The 18241-nt window shown below is 40.6% G+C and overlaps 1 protein-coding gene across 3 annotated transcripts in view; it reads left to right on the forward strand.

The window, feature by feature from the left end:
• The window catches only part of PRKCD (protein kinase C delta), a 60918-nt gene extending 43018 nt beyond the window's left edge, over positions 1–17900 (forward strand). For 2 of the 3 annotated variants that reach the window (XM_032698631.1, XM_032698633.1), the window contains 14 exons: positions 4026–4182; positions 4830–4861; positions 5550–5635; positions 5978–6107; positions 6719–6819; positions 8017–8113; positions 9264–9394; positions 10061–10234; positions 10787–10878; positions 12376–12438; positions 14548–14686; positions 15500–15688; positions 15941–16069; positions 17355–17900. In XM_032698631.1, coding sequence (XP_032554522.1) covers positions 4026–4182; positions 4830–4861; positions 5550–5635; positions 5978–6107; positions 6719–6819; positions 8017–8113; positions 9264–9394; positions 10061–10234; positions 10787–10878; positions 12376–12438; positions 14548–14686; positions 15500–15688; positions 15941–16069; positions 17355–17513 — 1679 coding nt within the window. In that variant the 3' untranslated portion in view covers positions 17514–17900. The remainder of the gene's footprint in view (positions 1–4025; positions 4183–4829; positions 4862–5549; positions 5636–5977; positions 6108–6718; positions 6820–8016; positions 8114–9263; positions 9395–10060; positions 10235–10786; positions 10879–12375; positions 12439–14547; positions 14687–15499; positions 15689–15940; positions 16070–17354) is intronic. The other variant, XM_032698632.1, reaches the window with a different exon arrangement.
• Positions 17901–18241: the final 341 nt, after the last annotated feature.

Below are 18241 nucleotides of genomic sequence, written 5' to 3' on the forward strand. Positions count from 1 at the left end.
AGATGGTCTTGATGGTCCCTTCCTGCCCAAACCATTCTGGGATCCTCTTCAGAGGAGCCGGCAAGAAGCCCATGTCCCGTGAGTGTCCCAGGCTCTGCAGAGCAGAGTGTAACTTATTTGTCGTGTATCTTACAGTGGAAATGTGCACACTGTCACATGTAGCACACACACCTTTTCACGAGGTGCTACTAGGAGTTTGTAACAGCATTTTTGACCATTTGTGCTATAGTTCATTGTATAACTGCTTGGGGCCGAGATAGGTAATTTGAGATTATGTGCCAGCCTTCAGAGACAATAGTATTGGCCTCTACAATAAGCAAATTATTGGTATTTCTACTTAAATATCAGCAATGTAAAATCCACAGGTACTGAGAATGAAAGAGAAAGTTTTGTTTCATTAAAAAAAAAAAAAAAAGAAATACCAATCACTATCAGTACTCTGTAAATGAAATGTTGTGATGATCACAGAGACCACAATGATTTAACATAGCAAGTTCATGTCACAGAATTGTAGGCTTTTGGGAAACTTTTATTTCTGTAAATGGTTTTTTTTGGTGGGTTTTTTTTTTTAAAGATGATCTTTAAAGCAATCCTCTCCAGGACCAGGTTAAAGAGCAATTTTCCACTGAGACAGTTCATGCTAAGAAAGTCTCCTATGTGAGGAAAAAGCTTTCCCTTTTAATGATTGCTCTATGAGATTAATGTTTTTCTTGACCTGAAGGTGCACTTAAATTTCAAACAAAGCCAAATGCAAGGCTGTAGAATAGCAGAAGGAGACAGGCACTGAACAGAAATGTTAGTTGGTTTTGCAATTTATTATACAGTTTCAGGCAAATCTCAACCTGAGCCATCAGTCAGCTCATAAAACGTTTTGCCTGTCCCTGTTTGAAGTGAAGTCCCAGTTCCCAGTCTCTGGCAGTAGCACTGTTATCTTTCCTCTGCTCACAAACAGCACCGTGAAATGAGCAGGTTAAAATGAAAAATTAACTCTGAAGACGGTAAATATTTTTTCAATTCTTTCTTTTTAAATAACTACTGGGGTTATTCTGAGGTTGTTTTCTTTTGTCCTTGGACTTTTGAGGTTCAGTTGAGACAGTTTGACATCTCACCTTGAGATTTATTACAGTTCAGCAGAGCCCTGGCAATATTGCTTTAGTAAATGTTTTCCAGGTGATGGGGTTGGGTGTTGTGTTAGTGGCTGTGAGGGCTGTGAAATGTTCAGCAGGACTGCTCCTGCCATTAAATAGTGAATACAGTGGTCTGTTTACAGCATGTCTGGAGAGCTGCACTGTCAATTCACAGCCGTGCTTAATGGTTTCTTAATGAATATACAGCATGGAGGAGTTCTGGGGGCTTTTGTCAGATCAACTGCAAGTTTTGAGAAGGGACCTTGAAATACATGCACGTGTCAGTGATAAATATTAACCACAGCTCCCAATAGAGGAAATAGATTATGTTTAATGGTGTGTGCTGGGTTCAAAATGATTAATTTCAAGTCCAGGCCATAGAGGTCACCTGGATTCTAGTTGCTGATTCAGCTGCTTTGTACATGACTCTTCCTGACCATGTGGTAGTTCATGACACACATTTTATCAATGGGAATCCTGACTTGCTTGGAGAGGGAAGCAAAGTTTTTCCCTTTGTGTTTCTCCCTCTCCCCTATCTCCACCCTGCATCCATAGAGTTGTTGTGAAATTTACTTCCCTGCAATTGTTAATTGTCTCTGCATCTTTGAAATTAAGCCTTTATTCCCCAGTTGAGTCCATCGTTGGCTGAACTGCTTGAAACTTTTCTGGAGCAATAGGCATTAAAGTTAATTTACACTTTAGAGATAACTTGTTAAACATGCCCATAGTAAATTGGAATGAGCTACACTATCATTTCATAACCACCTCAGCTTCAGGTGCACTTGACTTACAGCTGCTCTCTAAACCTCTCAGCTGCTTCTGAACCAAAATACAAAAATGTCTCCAGCTATACTTGGATATATTGGTTGGTTTTGGCAAAGGTATTTAATAAGGCAGCTGGTTGTGAAGCCTGTGTGTTCTCATGTGCAGATTTTGAAGTTTTGCTGTGCTCAAGGATTCTTCCCTGTTAAAGTATGTGTGGAAAGAGAAAAAAAAAAATCACTCAAAGTGATTAGTTTATTAATTGCCCTCTCAGAAAAAAAATGCCAGTCTCTTTAAATTTGGTATCAGTGCTCTAGGCAGGGAGGAAACACCACTGTTTCCCTTATCTTGATCAAGTTTTGTCAGAGACTTCTGCACACAGTATTGGCAATTGCTCCAAGGATTTTAGCATGAGAAGCCAGTTTAGCATGAACATCCAGTTCACATGTAAGTTCCTCACTAAACACTTGGTTTACTTGTGTTATGGAATAGGTGCCATAAAGCAAAACATCTTTCTCTGTTCTGTTGCTGTTACTGATTAAATCTTCCTTACAAAGACATCTTTTTCATGCAGCAAACAGTATATGAAGCACTGCTGACTCTCAACCACCTTATTTTCCTTGCTCACACACTTTGGTGTGTGGTTTCCCTGAAGCATTTGAGGAGCAGTGGGTGAGGTCTGTGTATTTGCTCAGCAGGATTAAACAAAGAGATAGGACTGTTTGCCGACTTCCACAAGCTGAAGTGCAGCAGCTGATGAGAGTTTTTGTTGGGTGAACTCAGTAGCCTGTTTGAAGAACAAAAATGAATCATGTTCCTGCGGGGGCAGAGGTAACTCAGGGGCATGCACAGTGCCAGGGTGTCACAGTGCACACCGTGAGCTCCTTTCAGAGGGTGTCAGGATGGGTTTTTCTCTGAACCAGGTTGCCAGTTTCTCAGAAAAGTGCATTAATACCTGGTAGCAAAGCTCGGGGATCTCTTCTGAACTTTGTTCTCACTAATATGCTTAATCTTCCCTTAATCCCTGAGTTGATGTTGTCCTTTCTTTGCTAAGGCAGTACATGCTGCTGCTGTCTGGCTGCAGCTGGCTGACAGATAAATTAGTTTAGGACACTCGGAATGGTGTCAAATGATGGATTGTATTCCAGGTTCAGGGGTCTAATGAAATAGCAGTGGTGGCAGCCAGCTAATAAAATGACAAGAACCAAGTGCAGCCAGCAGCAAGAAAGCCAGAGCTCCTGGGTAACTTCCTAGTAAGCTCAGGCATTGCAGTGAGTGTGACTTGGCAAAGGAAAACAAATCTGCTTCTATCAGTACAAAAAGCACTGATTTTGATAACAGGCAACAATGCGATGGAGCAAAGTAAGAAAACTTTTGTACTGACAATGGGAAAAATGCTCTTCTGGCTTTTTCCTTACTCTGTTGCTGTGGCAATTCCCAGGCTCCAAATGGCAAGATCCCTTTGCCCTAAGCTTTGCTGCTGGGAGATGGGAGGGGAGAGGAATGGGACTGAGACACGTTGAGAGATCATCAATGTTATGAGGCAGCAAAATCTAAATGTCTGACTGAAAATCTCATTTGTCCTCACGGTTTACTGCTCCTGGAGGCTGGAAGAAAACCTTCTTCCAGTAGTATGGTCTGATGGTGACTCAGAAGGTCCTGCAGCACTTCACCTGAAGTTCTGCTGTAGTCCTGGTTCAGGAGGGCACGTGGAGCAGCAGAATGGAAAGGCTTCTGCTGACCCTCCTGCTTCCAATAAAATGTTTATTTATCTTAAACATAAATCACATTACATATAGGAGCTTGGATTTTTTTCAAAAAACAACTGTGGTTGTCATTTCTCTAGCAAAACTGTGCTCCATTCCTGCTTTTCCCCCTCAGCTCATCTGCTGAAGGCTTTTTCTGCATAAGCAGGAGCTGGGAAGTGCTTGCAGGCATGGACATGGAGACACCTTAGGAAGCATTGTGTGCGTGTGTTCCACCCTTGTTGGGCTGAAAGTCTGCAGAATGCAGGTGTAAAATGAACAGAAACACTATTCTGAAACAGAAAACCAAACTGAACGTTTGGGAGAAGCAAATATTAATCTTTGTAATGCCTTTAAGTATTAAAAGTGTGTCTTCTTGTCTCCCCCTTAGACTGCAAACAGTCAATGAAGGAAGACGAGGGGACAGTAACTATTAACAGGAGAGGAGCCATCAAACAAGCCAAAATCCACTACATCAAAAATCATGAGTTTATTGCCACCTTCTTTGGACAACCTACATTTTGCTCTGTCTGCAAAGACTTTGTATGGTAAGAAGGAAAAATTAAGTTTCCTCCACCCCCAGATAACTGCAAAATTCACTTCAGGTACATCGAGACAAAACATGACACATAAATTCATATGTGTTTGGAAACTACAGTTGTCTCTTTCACATTAAAACCCAGAACTTGAATATCTTTGCCAGTGAAATGATTGAAAAAATTCCATCAGCATCAAGTGAGATCTGGCCTATAATCAACAGCAGCTCTGTCACAAGAGAATGGGGTGGGTGGATCTGAGAAAATAATGCTCAGACTTTGAGATGTGAAGTGGCTGATGGCAGAGTAAAGACCCATAGGGGACCAGAAGTTGGATCCCTTTCACAGTAAAACTGTTTTTGTCCTAAGGCAGATCAGGAGGATTTCCCATGTGATTGAAATCTTGTCATTTCTGGGTCCCCCTCCTAATTTGCTGGTCTGTCAAAACACAGTACCTTACCTTCTAAACCTTGCTTTCCTAAGACAGAAGATTCTGATTAGCAGAATTTAGATCACTTTATTAATAGGAAAAAATATTCCCATAGACAAAGGATTAATTGGTTGACACGGTAAAAATAATAATAATTTAAAAAAAACCTATCTTTTATTCCTGTAAATGTATGTTTTTTTATTTCCTTCTTTAACTTTTTTTTTTTCAGGGGACTCAACAAGCAGGGATACAAATGTAGGCGTAAGTTGATTTTTTTTTTTTTACATTTTTATTCTACTGCTTTCCACGTGATTCTGAAGATCTAATAGTTACTCTTGAAAAAAATCTTCTGTAAATATGCATAGCACAGTGCATCATCACCATAGGTGGTAGTAGTAGATGTTAAATATCAGTTTTGCACAATAACTGAAGGAATATAATTGAGATTCCTACCTGGGTTTTTAGTATCAAGATTTAGACTCAGCTGTTCTCAGAAGAGTTTAATGCTGTTGAAAAGTTGCACTCATTTATGACAGCAGCTTTTGTGAAACCTTTTCTAAAATGAATTACAACTATTAAGGGTTTTTTACAGCTGAATTGAAAAGCTCTTTTGACTGAGCATAGATCTCTGTGCATTACTCCAAACAGAGAGGAGATATCAAAGGGTAAAACACAAAAGCATAATATTATTCTTCTGTTATCAAATGCTGGTAGCATTGCCTAATGGAGGCTGATTTAGCTTAGAAATAAAGTTTATGATAAAAGAAAAGGTGGGGGGTGGGGGAATAAGCTCAAAAAACATCATCATCTTGATGGAAAAGAAGTTTTGGGGGTTTGTGGTATGATGGAAAGGTGTGTATTTTTCACATTCTGCTATGAAATGCAAACACCTCATCCCATGTATTTATTATCTGAAGGAATCCTTTTTTTTCTTGTGCATGTCTTGAAGAATGCAATGCTGCTATTCATAAGAAGTGTATTGATAAAATCATTGGGAGGTGCACTGGTACTGCAGCCAACAGCAGGGACACAATGGTAAGAGCTGGAACAATATATTTATATTGTAATTATGTAATTAAACACTCCTGAACTAACAAAAACCTTGTATGGAAACTGCCAACTCCATTTGGGAGAAGCTTGGCTGTACAACCCAAGTGACTGTCTTCTCCTGGAGTGGACAAAGTTTTCAAGCATGAACAGTAGCCCAAAGCCCCGCCAGCAGTTGGGTGGTATTTGATGGGCAGATCCTTTCCCTGCTAGATGAGGGATGTAAGGCTAATATAAAATTGTTGTAGGCTTGTAATATCCAAGCAGTTTTCTGTCAGAAGCTGGTCCTGCTCTGGGCAGTGCCTCACCCCTGTCTCTCCCCGTGCTCAGTTCCAGAAGGAAAGGTTCAACATTGACATGCCTCATCGCTTCAGAGTTTACAACTACATGAGCCCCACCTTCTGTGACCACTGTGGCAGCCTGCTCTGGGGGCTGGTCAAGCAAGGGCTCAAATGTGAAGGTGAGGACGGGAGGGGAGGCAGCTGGGACCTCTCCATGCTTTCCCAGGGTTCCATCCCCACGGCTACACACCGTGCATTTCTCTGTGTGTTGTGTAGGATGGGATTCATCTCATCCATGCGGGTTGGAAAGGCTTCTGTACTAGAGAGAGACAAAGAGGCACTTGGCTCATGTGACAGCTCAGCCAAGGTGAGCTGGTAATGGAGTCAGGGAACACACTGTGGAGGTGTAACCTTGGGTATAATCAAAATGACTACCTTGGGAATAGCTGAAATTTGGTGGTTCCGACTCAAGGTAGCACCTAAAAGTGTATTGAAAGCGTTTACTGTAAATACTGCTTTTATAATTCTCCCACAGGAAGGCAGGATGAGCCTTATTGTAACAGATTTTGAGAATAAAATAACGGTGATAGGAGTTTTTTTCCTTGTGAACAATTTTTGTAGCCTTCATTGAGTTAAAGATAAAACCTGCAATTTTGTTAACAATGACAGGCCTATGTCCAGCCTGGTCTTACAACAAGGTTTCTGAACTGCACAGAGAAACAACCTTTTTGTTCTAATGTCAGACACTATTTTCCTGATGCTTGCATAACCATCCTTACATTTCTTTTAGAATGCGGGATGAATGTGCATCATAAATGCCAGAAGAAGGTGGCAAACCTATGTGGAATAAACCAGAAGTTGCTAGCTGAAGCTTTAAATCAAGTTAGCCAGGTATGCTTTATTGCCATTTCAGGTAATTACTTGTTTTCAGAGCGTCTTGGGGTTTTCACATCATCTTTTCTGTATCACTTTTATGGGGAACTGAGTTTGGAATGGAGGAAATGCAAACAGCTTTCTCTTTTTTAATTTGATACATATAGAGACTAACAAAGATATCAATAGCCTAAAATGGGAATGGGGGAGGAGGATCCCACTTAAAGAATTTTTTAAAAGGTTTGTGGTTTCCTGAAGCCCCAGTTCTGTGGTGCCAAGGTTATTCTCACCCTTTCTGTTTAGTTGATTAAACAGTGGAATCTAATTGTGAAGTCTGGTTTTACATGTTTCAACTTTAAAATTCTACCTGAATGATAAAATTAAATTAATAAAGAGGAATATACCAGACATTCTCAGTTTTTATTAATCATACATATATATATATATATATATATATATATATATATATATATACACACACATACAGGGGAAACTGCTCTGGAATTAACACTGGCCCCATAGCTTGTTCATCTCCTGCTGCAGCATGACTGTCTTTTGTGGCTGACTTCTGACTTGCAAATAAAGATTCAGACACAAGCCCTGAAATAAAACAGGAAAATATATCACAAAAGCCAACAGTGCTTCCTCTGAGCTGTGTGTTCCTAAGCTTTCACAGGATATTTACTCTGAAAACATTGAGAGCTGTTGCGCCAGCTCTTTCATGACCCAGAAAAACTTAATCTTTTCCTTACTGAAATTTGATCTTGGGGATCTTTCACACATAAAATTTGTTTCTATGTGCTAAAGATGGATGTCATACACAGATATGACCTAAGCTTGTCCAGTATGACTCCCATCTCCTCATTCAAATGAACATACATCCAAGGGGACATTTTCCCACAGTTTAATTTGTTCCCAGTGTGAATCCAAACCACTGTACCTTTAATAATTTTGCAATGAACAATACAACACAGACTGTCCAGGAATTTCAGTGACTTATTTTCTTGCAGTGAAGGAAATAAAGCAATTGGCTGATCTGAAGCTGTAAAGAAAGTGGCTAAAGAGTCTATGAGCCAAACTTCTTGAGAAAAGATGTGTACTGGGAGTTAATAATTAAAAAGAAAAGTTTATACTGCCATCACGTTACATTTACAGATATTACTGTATTTTTAAAGTAGTAGTGCTAATATAATTTCAAGTGTTCCTTCTCCTCAGAAATCTACACGAAGGTCCGATTCTGGGTCTGTAGAAAGCGTTGGTATTTATCAAGATTTTGATAAGAAACATAAAGCTCCAGGAGGAGATACAACAGGTAAGAAAAGGGAAAATGTTTCCATATGGCCATTTACTTACCTGACAATTTAAGTAGTTATTTATTCTTGCCTTGTGTTAGACAATCTTTTTTAATAAGCACTGTTAAAAAAAAAGGCAGGTATTTCTTTTTACCATCTCCTGGCCGCACTAAATTCTTACATAACATTTGATAAATGCCTGGAATCCCATCTCTGTGAGTTCAGAGTAAAGTTTTGTTTGGTGTTTGTTTTTTCACTATTGCTAAAGACTTCAAGCATTGTAGAAGCTTATTTTCATTACTGCTAACTTATGATAATTTATGCAAAATTAAATGCAACAGCAGAAGTAATGTTTTACCAGATGGAAATGACCAGACTCCGTAAGAGATAATGTGTGGGTTTGGTGTGTACAGGATTTTATATATTCATCCATACATTGAATTAATTCTGTTCAAATGCCCAGTAAAAAAAAATATTTTTATATTACTTAGCATACTTGTTTTGTTTTGCCAGAGCAGAGGGATAAAAATCCCAAAACCTCTTGCAAGTACTACGTCAGGGTGCAGCCCCTGTGATTCCTGCCTGGGTTGTCCCAAATGCTGGGCAGTTACAGGGCACACATGGGAATCATCTCATGATTAACATCAGTGTCTTGTTAGTGACCCAGCAGGTCTGTGCAGCAGAGGGCAGGAAAAAAGTTATTAATTTTAGGATATAATCAGGATTAAACTGTATGATCGTGCTACTTAGCCAGCATTGGGCATAAATCAGATCTCTTTATGTGGCCAGGCTGAGAGACTGTCCTGTTCTGCTAAGGGAAGATAAATAAATAGTTTGTTTACAAGCAGTCCTTGTATCTTTTTCTCCAAATTATGTTCTATATTTTAGTCGCAGGAAAAAGTTAAGGGTCTTGATTTTTATAATACCCAGGTATTGCTTAAACCCAGCATCAGAAACAATCACAGGTTCCATTCAAATCCAAATCCAAGTACGCTCGAGTAATTTAAACTTTTGCTATAAACCACGGGAGGTGACCCTTATGTTTAGGTTCACCAGTATTCCAACAGCAGATGCATTGAAATGCTGTGCCAGCACCTAATTCCTGTCCAGGGATCTGAGTCATGCAGTGTTTCTGCACACACTGAGCCTGGACCTCCCTGTTTTGATCAGCAGATAACAGCGAGTACGATAAGCTCTGGGAGGGAAGCACAGCCAAGACAGCATCACGAGCTGCAAGGAGAAAATTCAGCATAGACAGCTTTGTCTTCCACAAAGTACTGGGGAAAGGAAGCTTTGGAAAGGTATGTGACAAACTTGGAGAGCTTAAGGTGTCTGCCTCGCTTGATCTCTGCAATGTGACAGGCTGTTTCCATTAACCAGAAAGGTCTTACAGCTCCTTGGGTTGAAAATCTTCCAACAGATTTGTAAATAGACATCTTTGTCAGAGACACTAGAAATTCATTGCCTGGATCATGTCTGAACTCAAGTGTGATTCATAATGCACAGCACTTTGTGGGCTGTTTAGTATCGAGGCAGAGGAATTGCCCTTTATGCACCACAGTGCAAATGGATATTTTAGGTTCATGCCCTCTGTACAGAAACAGCCTCATAATGCCCCAGTGCAGGGGCAGGGGGATATTTGGGAGAGCAATGTGACCTCCACGGCCTCTGTTCGCTGCTCTCTGTGAAACTACAGCTCTAGGGAAGGAACAGGCTTTACATGGCTGTTGTTTATACACTCACAAGACATTGATAGAAAAACCACTGTGCCTGAAAACTACTGTGCCTGCATCTCATCTCTATGTCCAGCACTTCACACTCCCAACTCTCCCTTATCTATCCCATTTAAATGTATTTTTTGAATTGTCACTGCCCCTGCTATGAACACCTTTGACTTTCCCTGACTGATACCATCAGTAGGAAGTCTTTCCTAGCCATGCTGTAGCTTCACCCTTTATTCTTTGTAGGTTCTGCTTGCTGAGCTGAAAGGGAAGAATGAATTCTTTGCTATCAAAGCCCTGAAAAAAGACGTGGTGCTAATTGATGATGACGTGGAATGTACCATGGTGGAAAAGCGGGTCCTCGCACTTGCATGGGAAAATCCATTTCTCACACATCTTTACTGCACGTTTCAGACAAAGGTAAGAAAAGGCCCAGTAGTGACAGTAACACAACAGGTCGACCCTTTTAATGGATGCTGTTATCTGCAGTCAGATGAAAGTAACTTAGTGGTGCAAGAATTGAGTTTCCTTTTCTTGTGCTCTGTGCAATAGTTCACGGGCCTTGTGGAAAGTAAATACGAGTAGGACCAAACATATGTTGATGAGGACAGAATGAGATCAGAAAATAATCTATGCAATCTAGAATAAGAGGCAGTTTAATTTAAATCCTTGATCCAAACTTTCCCCTAATGAGAGGAGAAAAGATGACTGTCACAGGTAAAAGTCAGTAAGTCTGTTTAAATGTGTATTTTTATGAAGTCTAGAAACCCACAGAATACAAGATTAGCTATTTATCTTTACAAGACCAGGCCACTCAACTCTGTAGGAGCCTTCCAGGCTCTCAGGGTGTGCATGAAACAGAGAAATCCTTCAGCAGAGGAGGCTGCTTGGTCCTCCATAGGCACATTGCTACTTCATCTGTGGTTGGAACAGCATCAGTAATTGTTCCATTCCCTGGTTATTTGCAAACAGGATCATCTGTTCTTCGTCATGGAGTTCCTGAATGGGGGAGACCTGATGTTCCACATACAAGACAAGGGGCGTTTTGATCTCTACAGAGCAACGTAAGTCCACAACCCTCCATTCCCCATCTCCAGGAAGGATTTTAGTCTCTGGGTTTACTGCTGCTGCCCCTTACTTGCCCTGGAATTTCAATGGCTGATGATTGAAAAGGTATTTCTAGGCACTGGTTTAATACAATGAAGAAGTTCACTTAATGATGTGTTAGTGTGATTACATAGTGTGATGTTTTACTCTATGGGATGCTTGTAACTAGAGGTGCAAAACAGACTGCAACATCAGCCAGCAGTGAAAAGAAAAAGGTACAGCCTCAGTGTCCTTTGGGACAGTATTTTGATGGAAAAAAATTGCAAAAATAATCAGCACTTAGATTATTGTTATGATAAGTTGTCATGATGGCACAGGAACACCTGTACCTTTCACAAGATACTAATAAAATGGGTGCTTTGTTTAGCAAGTGCAGTTGTGTCAGTTACCTATGGCTGAAGTTTTCAGCTCCAGTGATCTTTAAAAGATGCAAAAATATTTTATTATTGTTACTTTATCTATCATTTTTAGTTTGAGGTCAGTTTCTACTTCTCTTGCCCAAAGCCATGAGAGATTTAATTGTAATATTGAGTGGGTGCATGCAAGACCTAAAAAGTAACAGTGCAGGGTAGTGAACCTACCTATAAGCATCAGGAAAATGACCTCTGTTACTAGGCACTGTACTAAGGAACATTGGATGGGATCAGGTCAAGGAGTCTGGCATAAATAGCAGCCAGCTGTATAGGAAAGGGCAAGCTCCCTTCCCACTCTCCCCAGCAAAAATCTGGATAAAGCTCCTCCAGCTTACCTGCATTCCAGCAAACATCTCTGCATCTGGCAGCCTCTCCTGGTATCCCCTAGGCCTATTTGTGAAGTTTTGGGTCAACATTCGTTCTGCTCTACAGAAATGGAAATAGTTTTATAATTGTTCAATTAGAAAAAAAAAAAAAGCTTTTAATACTTCTTGGGGCATGGAGAAGCATTCTTTTCGTGTTTTCCTTTATCTCCTCTGGATTACCACCTCTGTTTTTGAGGAGAATACCCCTGAAGTGCTGCTACTTTTCTGTTTACAGTCTGTTCCAGCCAGGCAGGTGCAGAGGCAGAGAGGTGATGCCTGCTTCTAACCTCACCATTAGTGCCCAGTCCCTCCTAAAGCAATCCTTGGGGACTGAGCTCCCAGTAGCTGTCTTTCAAAAGGCATGTGCATATCACTAAAACCACACAAAGACTATTATTAAAGAGGAGAAGAGGGACAGTGTTCCCCGAGGGAAGTGGAATGAAGCGTTATGGCAAATTGCAGTCGTGTCCCCTCTGCTGTTTGGTGTTGGACACTGCCGATGTGTGGTGAAGGGATTAACCTGCAGCTTTACAGCATCTTGTCTACATAAAGTAGGATTTAAAGGCTTGTACGGTGCTTCTCACTCCATGAAGAGATGCTTACAGCAATATCTTGGCTATCTGCACTGACTGTGTTTAAACTGAGCAAGGATTAAAAGATGTTTTGGTCTTTTCAGGTTTTATGGAGCTGAAATTCTATGTGGGCTCCAGTTTCTTCACAGCAAAGGCATTATTTATAGGTGAGTACCAGCCAGCTCCAGGGTGGGACCTGGTGTTTGTCTTAGCACTTTGTGCATCTTTGAGTTCCTGATTAATGTAACAAGTATAAGCTGTCTGTCAGTGATCTGATGTAGTTCCAAGGCCATTAACATGCTTGACATGAATCTCTGTTTGTGTGGGTTTTTTCCTTGGCAACTAGAGTGATGGAATGATATTTGTGTAACACAAAAGCAGTTTTGTTTCAGTTATTTTTAAGCACTGCCTTCAAATCATGAGTCTGTTTAGTTTGGAGGTGAGGGAGAGGGTCCTTGAGGGTTCTGGATCCCCATTGGCTTTGTGCAAACCACTGAGGTGAAAGTTGCCTGGTTTTGCCTTCTGGTGAAACCACAACATCAATGCTTCTGCCACACCAGAGGCCAGACCCTGATCCACTGCTTCTGACTGTGTATATCCACACTACAAGAAATCAGAAGTTTATTTTAATGTAGTTTTCCTCTCAATTTCAGCCCTTTCACCCCACCCTCAACTTGAAAGCACTGTTTGGTAACTACTTGCTCAGACATCTCTCACCTATGTAACAAACAGGTCCAAAGAATGATGTCTCTGTGCTTCAGAGCCTTTCAAAAGGCCTTAGTTAAACATGCCCCAAACATCTGGTATTGTCCATCTCCCTCTATAGAAACAGGAAACATCTGTTGGAGCATCCATCCTTCAGACCAATTTTCTGAAGTTAGAGTCTAGTTAAAAAGCATTTGTAAAGGGGAGAAACCTTACAGGAATCCTTGGTAAGAAAGACAATTATTAAAAGCACATCTGCCTCTCAGAGAAGACAGCCATAATCCAGGAAAGCACATAACATTCCCAGCTCTATTCCCATAGCCTCACGCAGGTTTTTATACAGGAAAGGATCAAACTGTTTTCAGCAGCATGAAATCCTTCCATCCCAGATTTTTTAAAGCAATTTTAGGCTTGCTGTTAAATTTCCCTACCTTAAATTAGACTGTTCCAGGGAGAATTTCATAGTATGAAATATTTTCAGAGAAATGGTACCCTTTTCCAACAAGACACCAGCAAAACCAGTGGTACTGGTTTTTCCCATCTCATATAAGATTTCACCAGTATAATCCCAGAGCCTGACTCGGAGCAATTTTAAGTAGGTGTTACATGTAAGTGCACATCATACAAAAGATTTTAGGACTTGCTGTAGCTGGGTGAGTGCAGTGCCCTAAGTTACTGTGAGTATTTCCCATCTCATATATATTCAGATTTGCTCAGGTGAGCAGCAGCTGGTGTCCAAACATGGAAGGATTTATGGAGCACTGCATTAGATCAGGAACTCTTGCTTTGAGCTGCAGCTCACGCTCTGAGCAATGTGAGTGAGTAGCTGATACTGGGAACTTCAGCTACCCAAGAGAAAAGACTGCCCTGTTCTTATGTTAAATTATCTGCTCTATTTCAGTCTTTCTTGGTAAGCAGAGGGCTGTACAGTTTTCTCTTCAGCCTGCCCTCCTTGGTATGTGCATTTGCAGCCAGATGGACAAAAAAATGCATCATGGTCAAAAGGAGGGAATGTAGCTTTTGGAAACTGCTGGGAAAAAGCTCTTACTTGATTGAATAGTGTTATTCTGAAAAAAAAAGGCATGAATAGAACACTTCACAGGCCATGGCTACAACACATGAGCTGGTGCTGTAACCAGGAACAAGTCACAGGTAGTGTTAAGAGCTGGGCAGGCTTCAAACAGTCACACTCCTGCTAAAGGCTCAGAATCCAACACAATCCTTCTTTTGAGCTCCAGAGCTGGTGCAGCACTGCTGTGTCAGCTGCTGGGATATTAACTCACACTGCCTTCCAGAAGCAACAGAAGCACTGGCTGTGCTTTTAGATCTGAAAGCAAATGTAGAGGATTATAAGGTCACACTCTATATATGTACCTCAGCCTCTTATTTTGTCTGACCAGAGAATTCTTCTCTTGTCCCTCCTGCCTCCAATGCACAAAAGTATGGGTTGTATTGATGGATGATTATTTCCTTGAAAAGCTTCTGTTCTGCTGCAGGGAGGTGTTTATCAGTGCATCTGAACACAAAAATGACTCACTTAAAACACAACTCTTTTTAAACACTTTTTGCAGAGACCTAAAACTGGACAACGTGATGCTTGATAAAGAAGGCCACATCAAAATAGCCGATTTTGGAATGTGTAAAGAAAATGTTGTTGGCGAGAACAAAGCAAGCACCTTCTGTGGAACCCCAGACTACATCGCTCCCGAGGTCAGTAAGGCACAGCCACACACTGTGGGGTGGATTTAATGCACTCATGTTAGAAATGGCTGCTGTGATTAATCATCTCTTTGTAGACTAATATTTCAGAAAAGTCTAATTAGCGCGGAGAAAAAAATTATACCTGAGTTCCTTATAGAAGGTACTTGAAATTCTTAAGTATTTTACAGCTGCAAGTTTAAAAACATGGTTTTGAAAAGTTAAAATGCTCAGGTTTTTAAGAGCTTCATTTTTTCTGTAGCCAGCACACACAGAGGGCTCCCACAGAATGAATCTATCTGTGTGCACTGCAGATGGAGAACAGACTTGTGCCCCTGCAAACAACTAGAATTAAAACAAAAGCAGCTTCTAAGGGGAATCTCACTGAGTTAAATTCCCTGCGTTGTATTTTTTTTTAAAATCTTATTTGCAAAGTAGCCCAACTAAGGTATTAGGTTTTAAAGCTATAAATTATGTCAAAGCCTGTCTAGTAGTAAGTTACTTTTCATCACTACTTGCTTCTCCCTTCATCTTGTAAAGACATTAGAGAAGATGTTTTCCAAGTGTATGGTTATTTAAAGTTAATGGAGAAAACTTCTGAATGAGAGCAAAGACCTGTCCACAGAGCTGGCCACATTCCCACAAACAGCAGCCAAGGATAAAACCGCAGACGTGCATCAGTGTCCACAGTTTCTCAGAGAGATGGATTTCTTTTCTTTCCCTAAATGCCCTAAAGATTCTGTCTTAAAATTCTCTCTCTCCTGTTTTTTGGGATATATTGCTTCCTTTTACTAACTGCTTGTACTTCTTCCTCTGCGGAACAAGATCCTGCAAGGTTTGCGGTACACGTTCTCTGTGGACTGGTGGTCATTTGGGGTCCTGCTGTATGAGATGCTGATTGGCCAGTCCCCTTTCCACGGGGATGATGAGGATGAACTGTTTGAGTCAATCCGAGTGGACACCCCTCACTACCCACGCTGGATTACCAAGGAATCAAAGGATATATTAGAAAAGGTAGGACTGATGATCAGCGTGTGTGGGTCCCGATACTGTCTCTGTCCAAGGAGGGACAAATCTAGGCTTTGGAGAGGAGCTGTTTCTGAGCAAGCAAATTGCTCTTACAAAGGGAAATCCAGGTCAGATTAATTACTAATGAACTGTTTACTGTCAGCAACCTCAGTTCTTTCAGCAGCATATCTGTTACTCTTCCCCTGCCACGTACCTTTTGAGCAGATAAAAGGCTTTACCAGGTGTCTTCTCTTGCAGCTCTTTGAAAGGGATCCAGCAAAACGACTTGGGGTCACTGGGAATATCAGAGACCATCCTTTCTTCAAAACAATCAACTGGACAGCGCTAGAGAAGAGGGAGGTGGACCCTCCTTTCAAGCCAAAAGTGGTACGTGAGTTGTTCTTTGTTCTGTAACAAACAGCAGCTTCGGGGGAAGGGGTGACTTGCTCAAAGTATCCTACTGCCATTGTCTCCTCACATTTTACAAGTGACAGTTATATATATATATGTAACCCCCTTGTTCTTGGATGGTTGAGTTATAACAAGGTGCACTGTATTGCTTTGACTGCCCAGAGATCTTCCTAGTAGGACTTGCCTTCCTGTGCACTCTCAGGGAGCTCCTTCATGAATAAAATCTTCAGGAAAACCAACGGATAGTTCTGATCCCCGTTCTCCTCTGGGTTAGAAGTGTTCATAGTTCCTTGTGCTTTCCTTTTCTGCAATGCCACATGGGAGAAGCACCAGTAGCTTGAGGCTGCTCAGCTGGTACCTGTCTGCAGGTGTTCTGTTCAAGCATTGCATTTCTGCTGCTTCAAACCAACTGGAGAGTCTCCAAGGGGGCAAAAAGATGCATTCTCGATGCTACTGAATTTAGAATTAATGTACATGCCTGATGTTACCTGAAAAAAACATCTGAGGAACAGACTGTGTGTAACTCATAGTCTGTAGCACTGTGGGATGCTGCTGCTCCATCTCACCTGGCTAAAAATCCAAGTTGATGTTCCTCGCCCCTGTTACTGGAACAGGTGAAATGATATGGAGGTAACAGTCTCTTTAAGTTGTACTTATGTACTTGATGGAGGACAGCTGGCCTCTTCAAGAACACAAGGTTTCACATTGCCATAGAAGTGGGAACTCTGGAAACCTAACGATCCTATAGACAGTAACCTTTGGAGGTTCACAGTGTCTTCAGTAATCTTCAGGAATGTGAATTTTTGTGAAACACACACACAAATATTTTACCCAGACACAAAGCAGCTGCTATAGGACACTGCTTTTTTTCTCTGAATAAGTACAGACTGTAAAATGCTCTCAGGAATATAAACATTTTGGTTAATGGCAAGAAATACTGGGTTTACATATAAGTAAATGCTGCATTGTTATTGCCAATAGATAATATTTGGGTAATTGTGCAGCATTATCATAAATCCATGTGGTTCTTCTCCAAAGCAAGCTGGTGCTATTTGAGGGTCTTTTTGTTTGTTTTCAACTACTAATAAGCAATCACCCAGTTATAATCTTACGGTCTTGTTAAAATAGGATAAAATGAGATTTATTTTTTTCTCTCTAAAGCAGGGGAAGAAGGGAGGGAGCTCAACCTTTTGTATTTAAGTAATTTGTTCTGGAATAAATTAAAAAGTTTGTCTCAAACTATCTTTCCTCTCTAACACAGAAATCAGCAAGTGACTACAACAACTTTGACAGAGAATTTCTGAGTGAGAAGCCAAAATTGTCCTACAGCGACAAAAACCTGATCGAGTCCATGGATCAATCTGCATTTGATGGATTTTCTTTTATTAACCCTAAATTTGAACAGATCTTGAACAAATAGGTCTCTGAACAGTTGGACTTCAAAGCAGGGTTAAACATTACAAACCCACACTCCCAAGTGTTAATGCATTCCAATGACGTTGTCGATACTTCAGAATAATACACAGTAGTGTGATGAATTATGTCCAACTCCTGATTTATTGGCAGTGTTTTTATGCATGGTTGGGTTTAAGGTATGTGAATCATGTGCATTATTTTCTCTGTTTGGGAAAATGTAAATTCTGTTTGGTACTTGAATGTAGTTGTTATATATATATATATATATATATATGTGCTGTATATTTTGCTCGAGAGAAGACAGTGGGGAACAGATGTCTTTTTAAAATGTGTTTGAGCCCTTGGTTCTTTTATTTGTCTTCAATTAAAAGAAAGTTTAATGTAACTTTCATTCATGGCTCTATGATTTTTAACAATATACAATTAAACTCCAATTGTCTTTAAATTACAGTGGAAAAAAATAATACTTTGTAAGCCCTCGTTGCTTTCCTAAAATATTTATGTTGCTTTTTATGTGAATTAACCAATGAAGAATCAGGCAAAAGCAGAGATTCCTAGTGTAACATCAGCTGCTGTGGGAAATGGCTCTGTGCTGCTTTTGAAGAATAAATGCTACACATTTATTCCAAGGCAGTCCAAGCAGGCAACAGAGACCTAAGCATCCCAGAGCAGCCCCATCCTGCCTGGGAATGTGGGGTTCTGCCATTAAATGCCAATTCCTACTAACAGAAA

Source organism: Chiroxiphia lanceolata, chromosome 11 (assembly GCF_009829145.1).
Source record: "Chiroxiphia lanceolata isolate bChiLan1 chromosome 11, bChiLan1.pri, whole genome shotgun sequence".
NCBI classification, from domain to species: domain Eukaryota; kingdom Metazoa; phylum Chordata; class Aves; order Passeriformes; family Pipridae; genus Chiroxiphia; species Chiroxiphia lanceolata.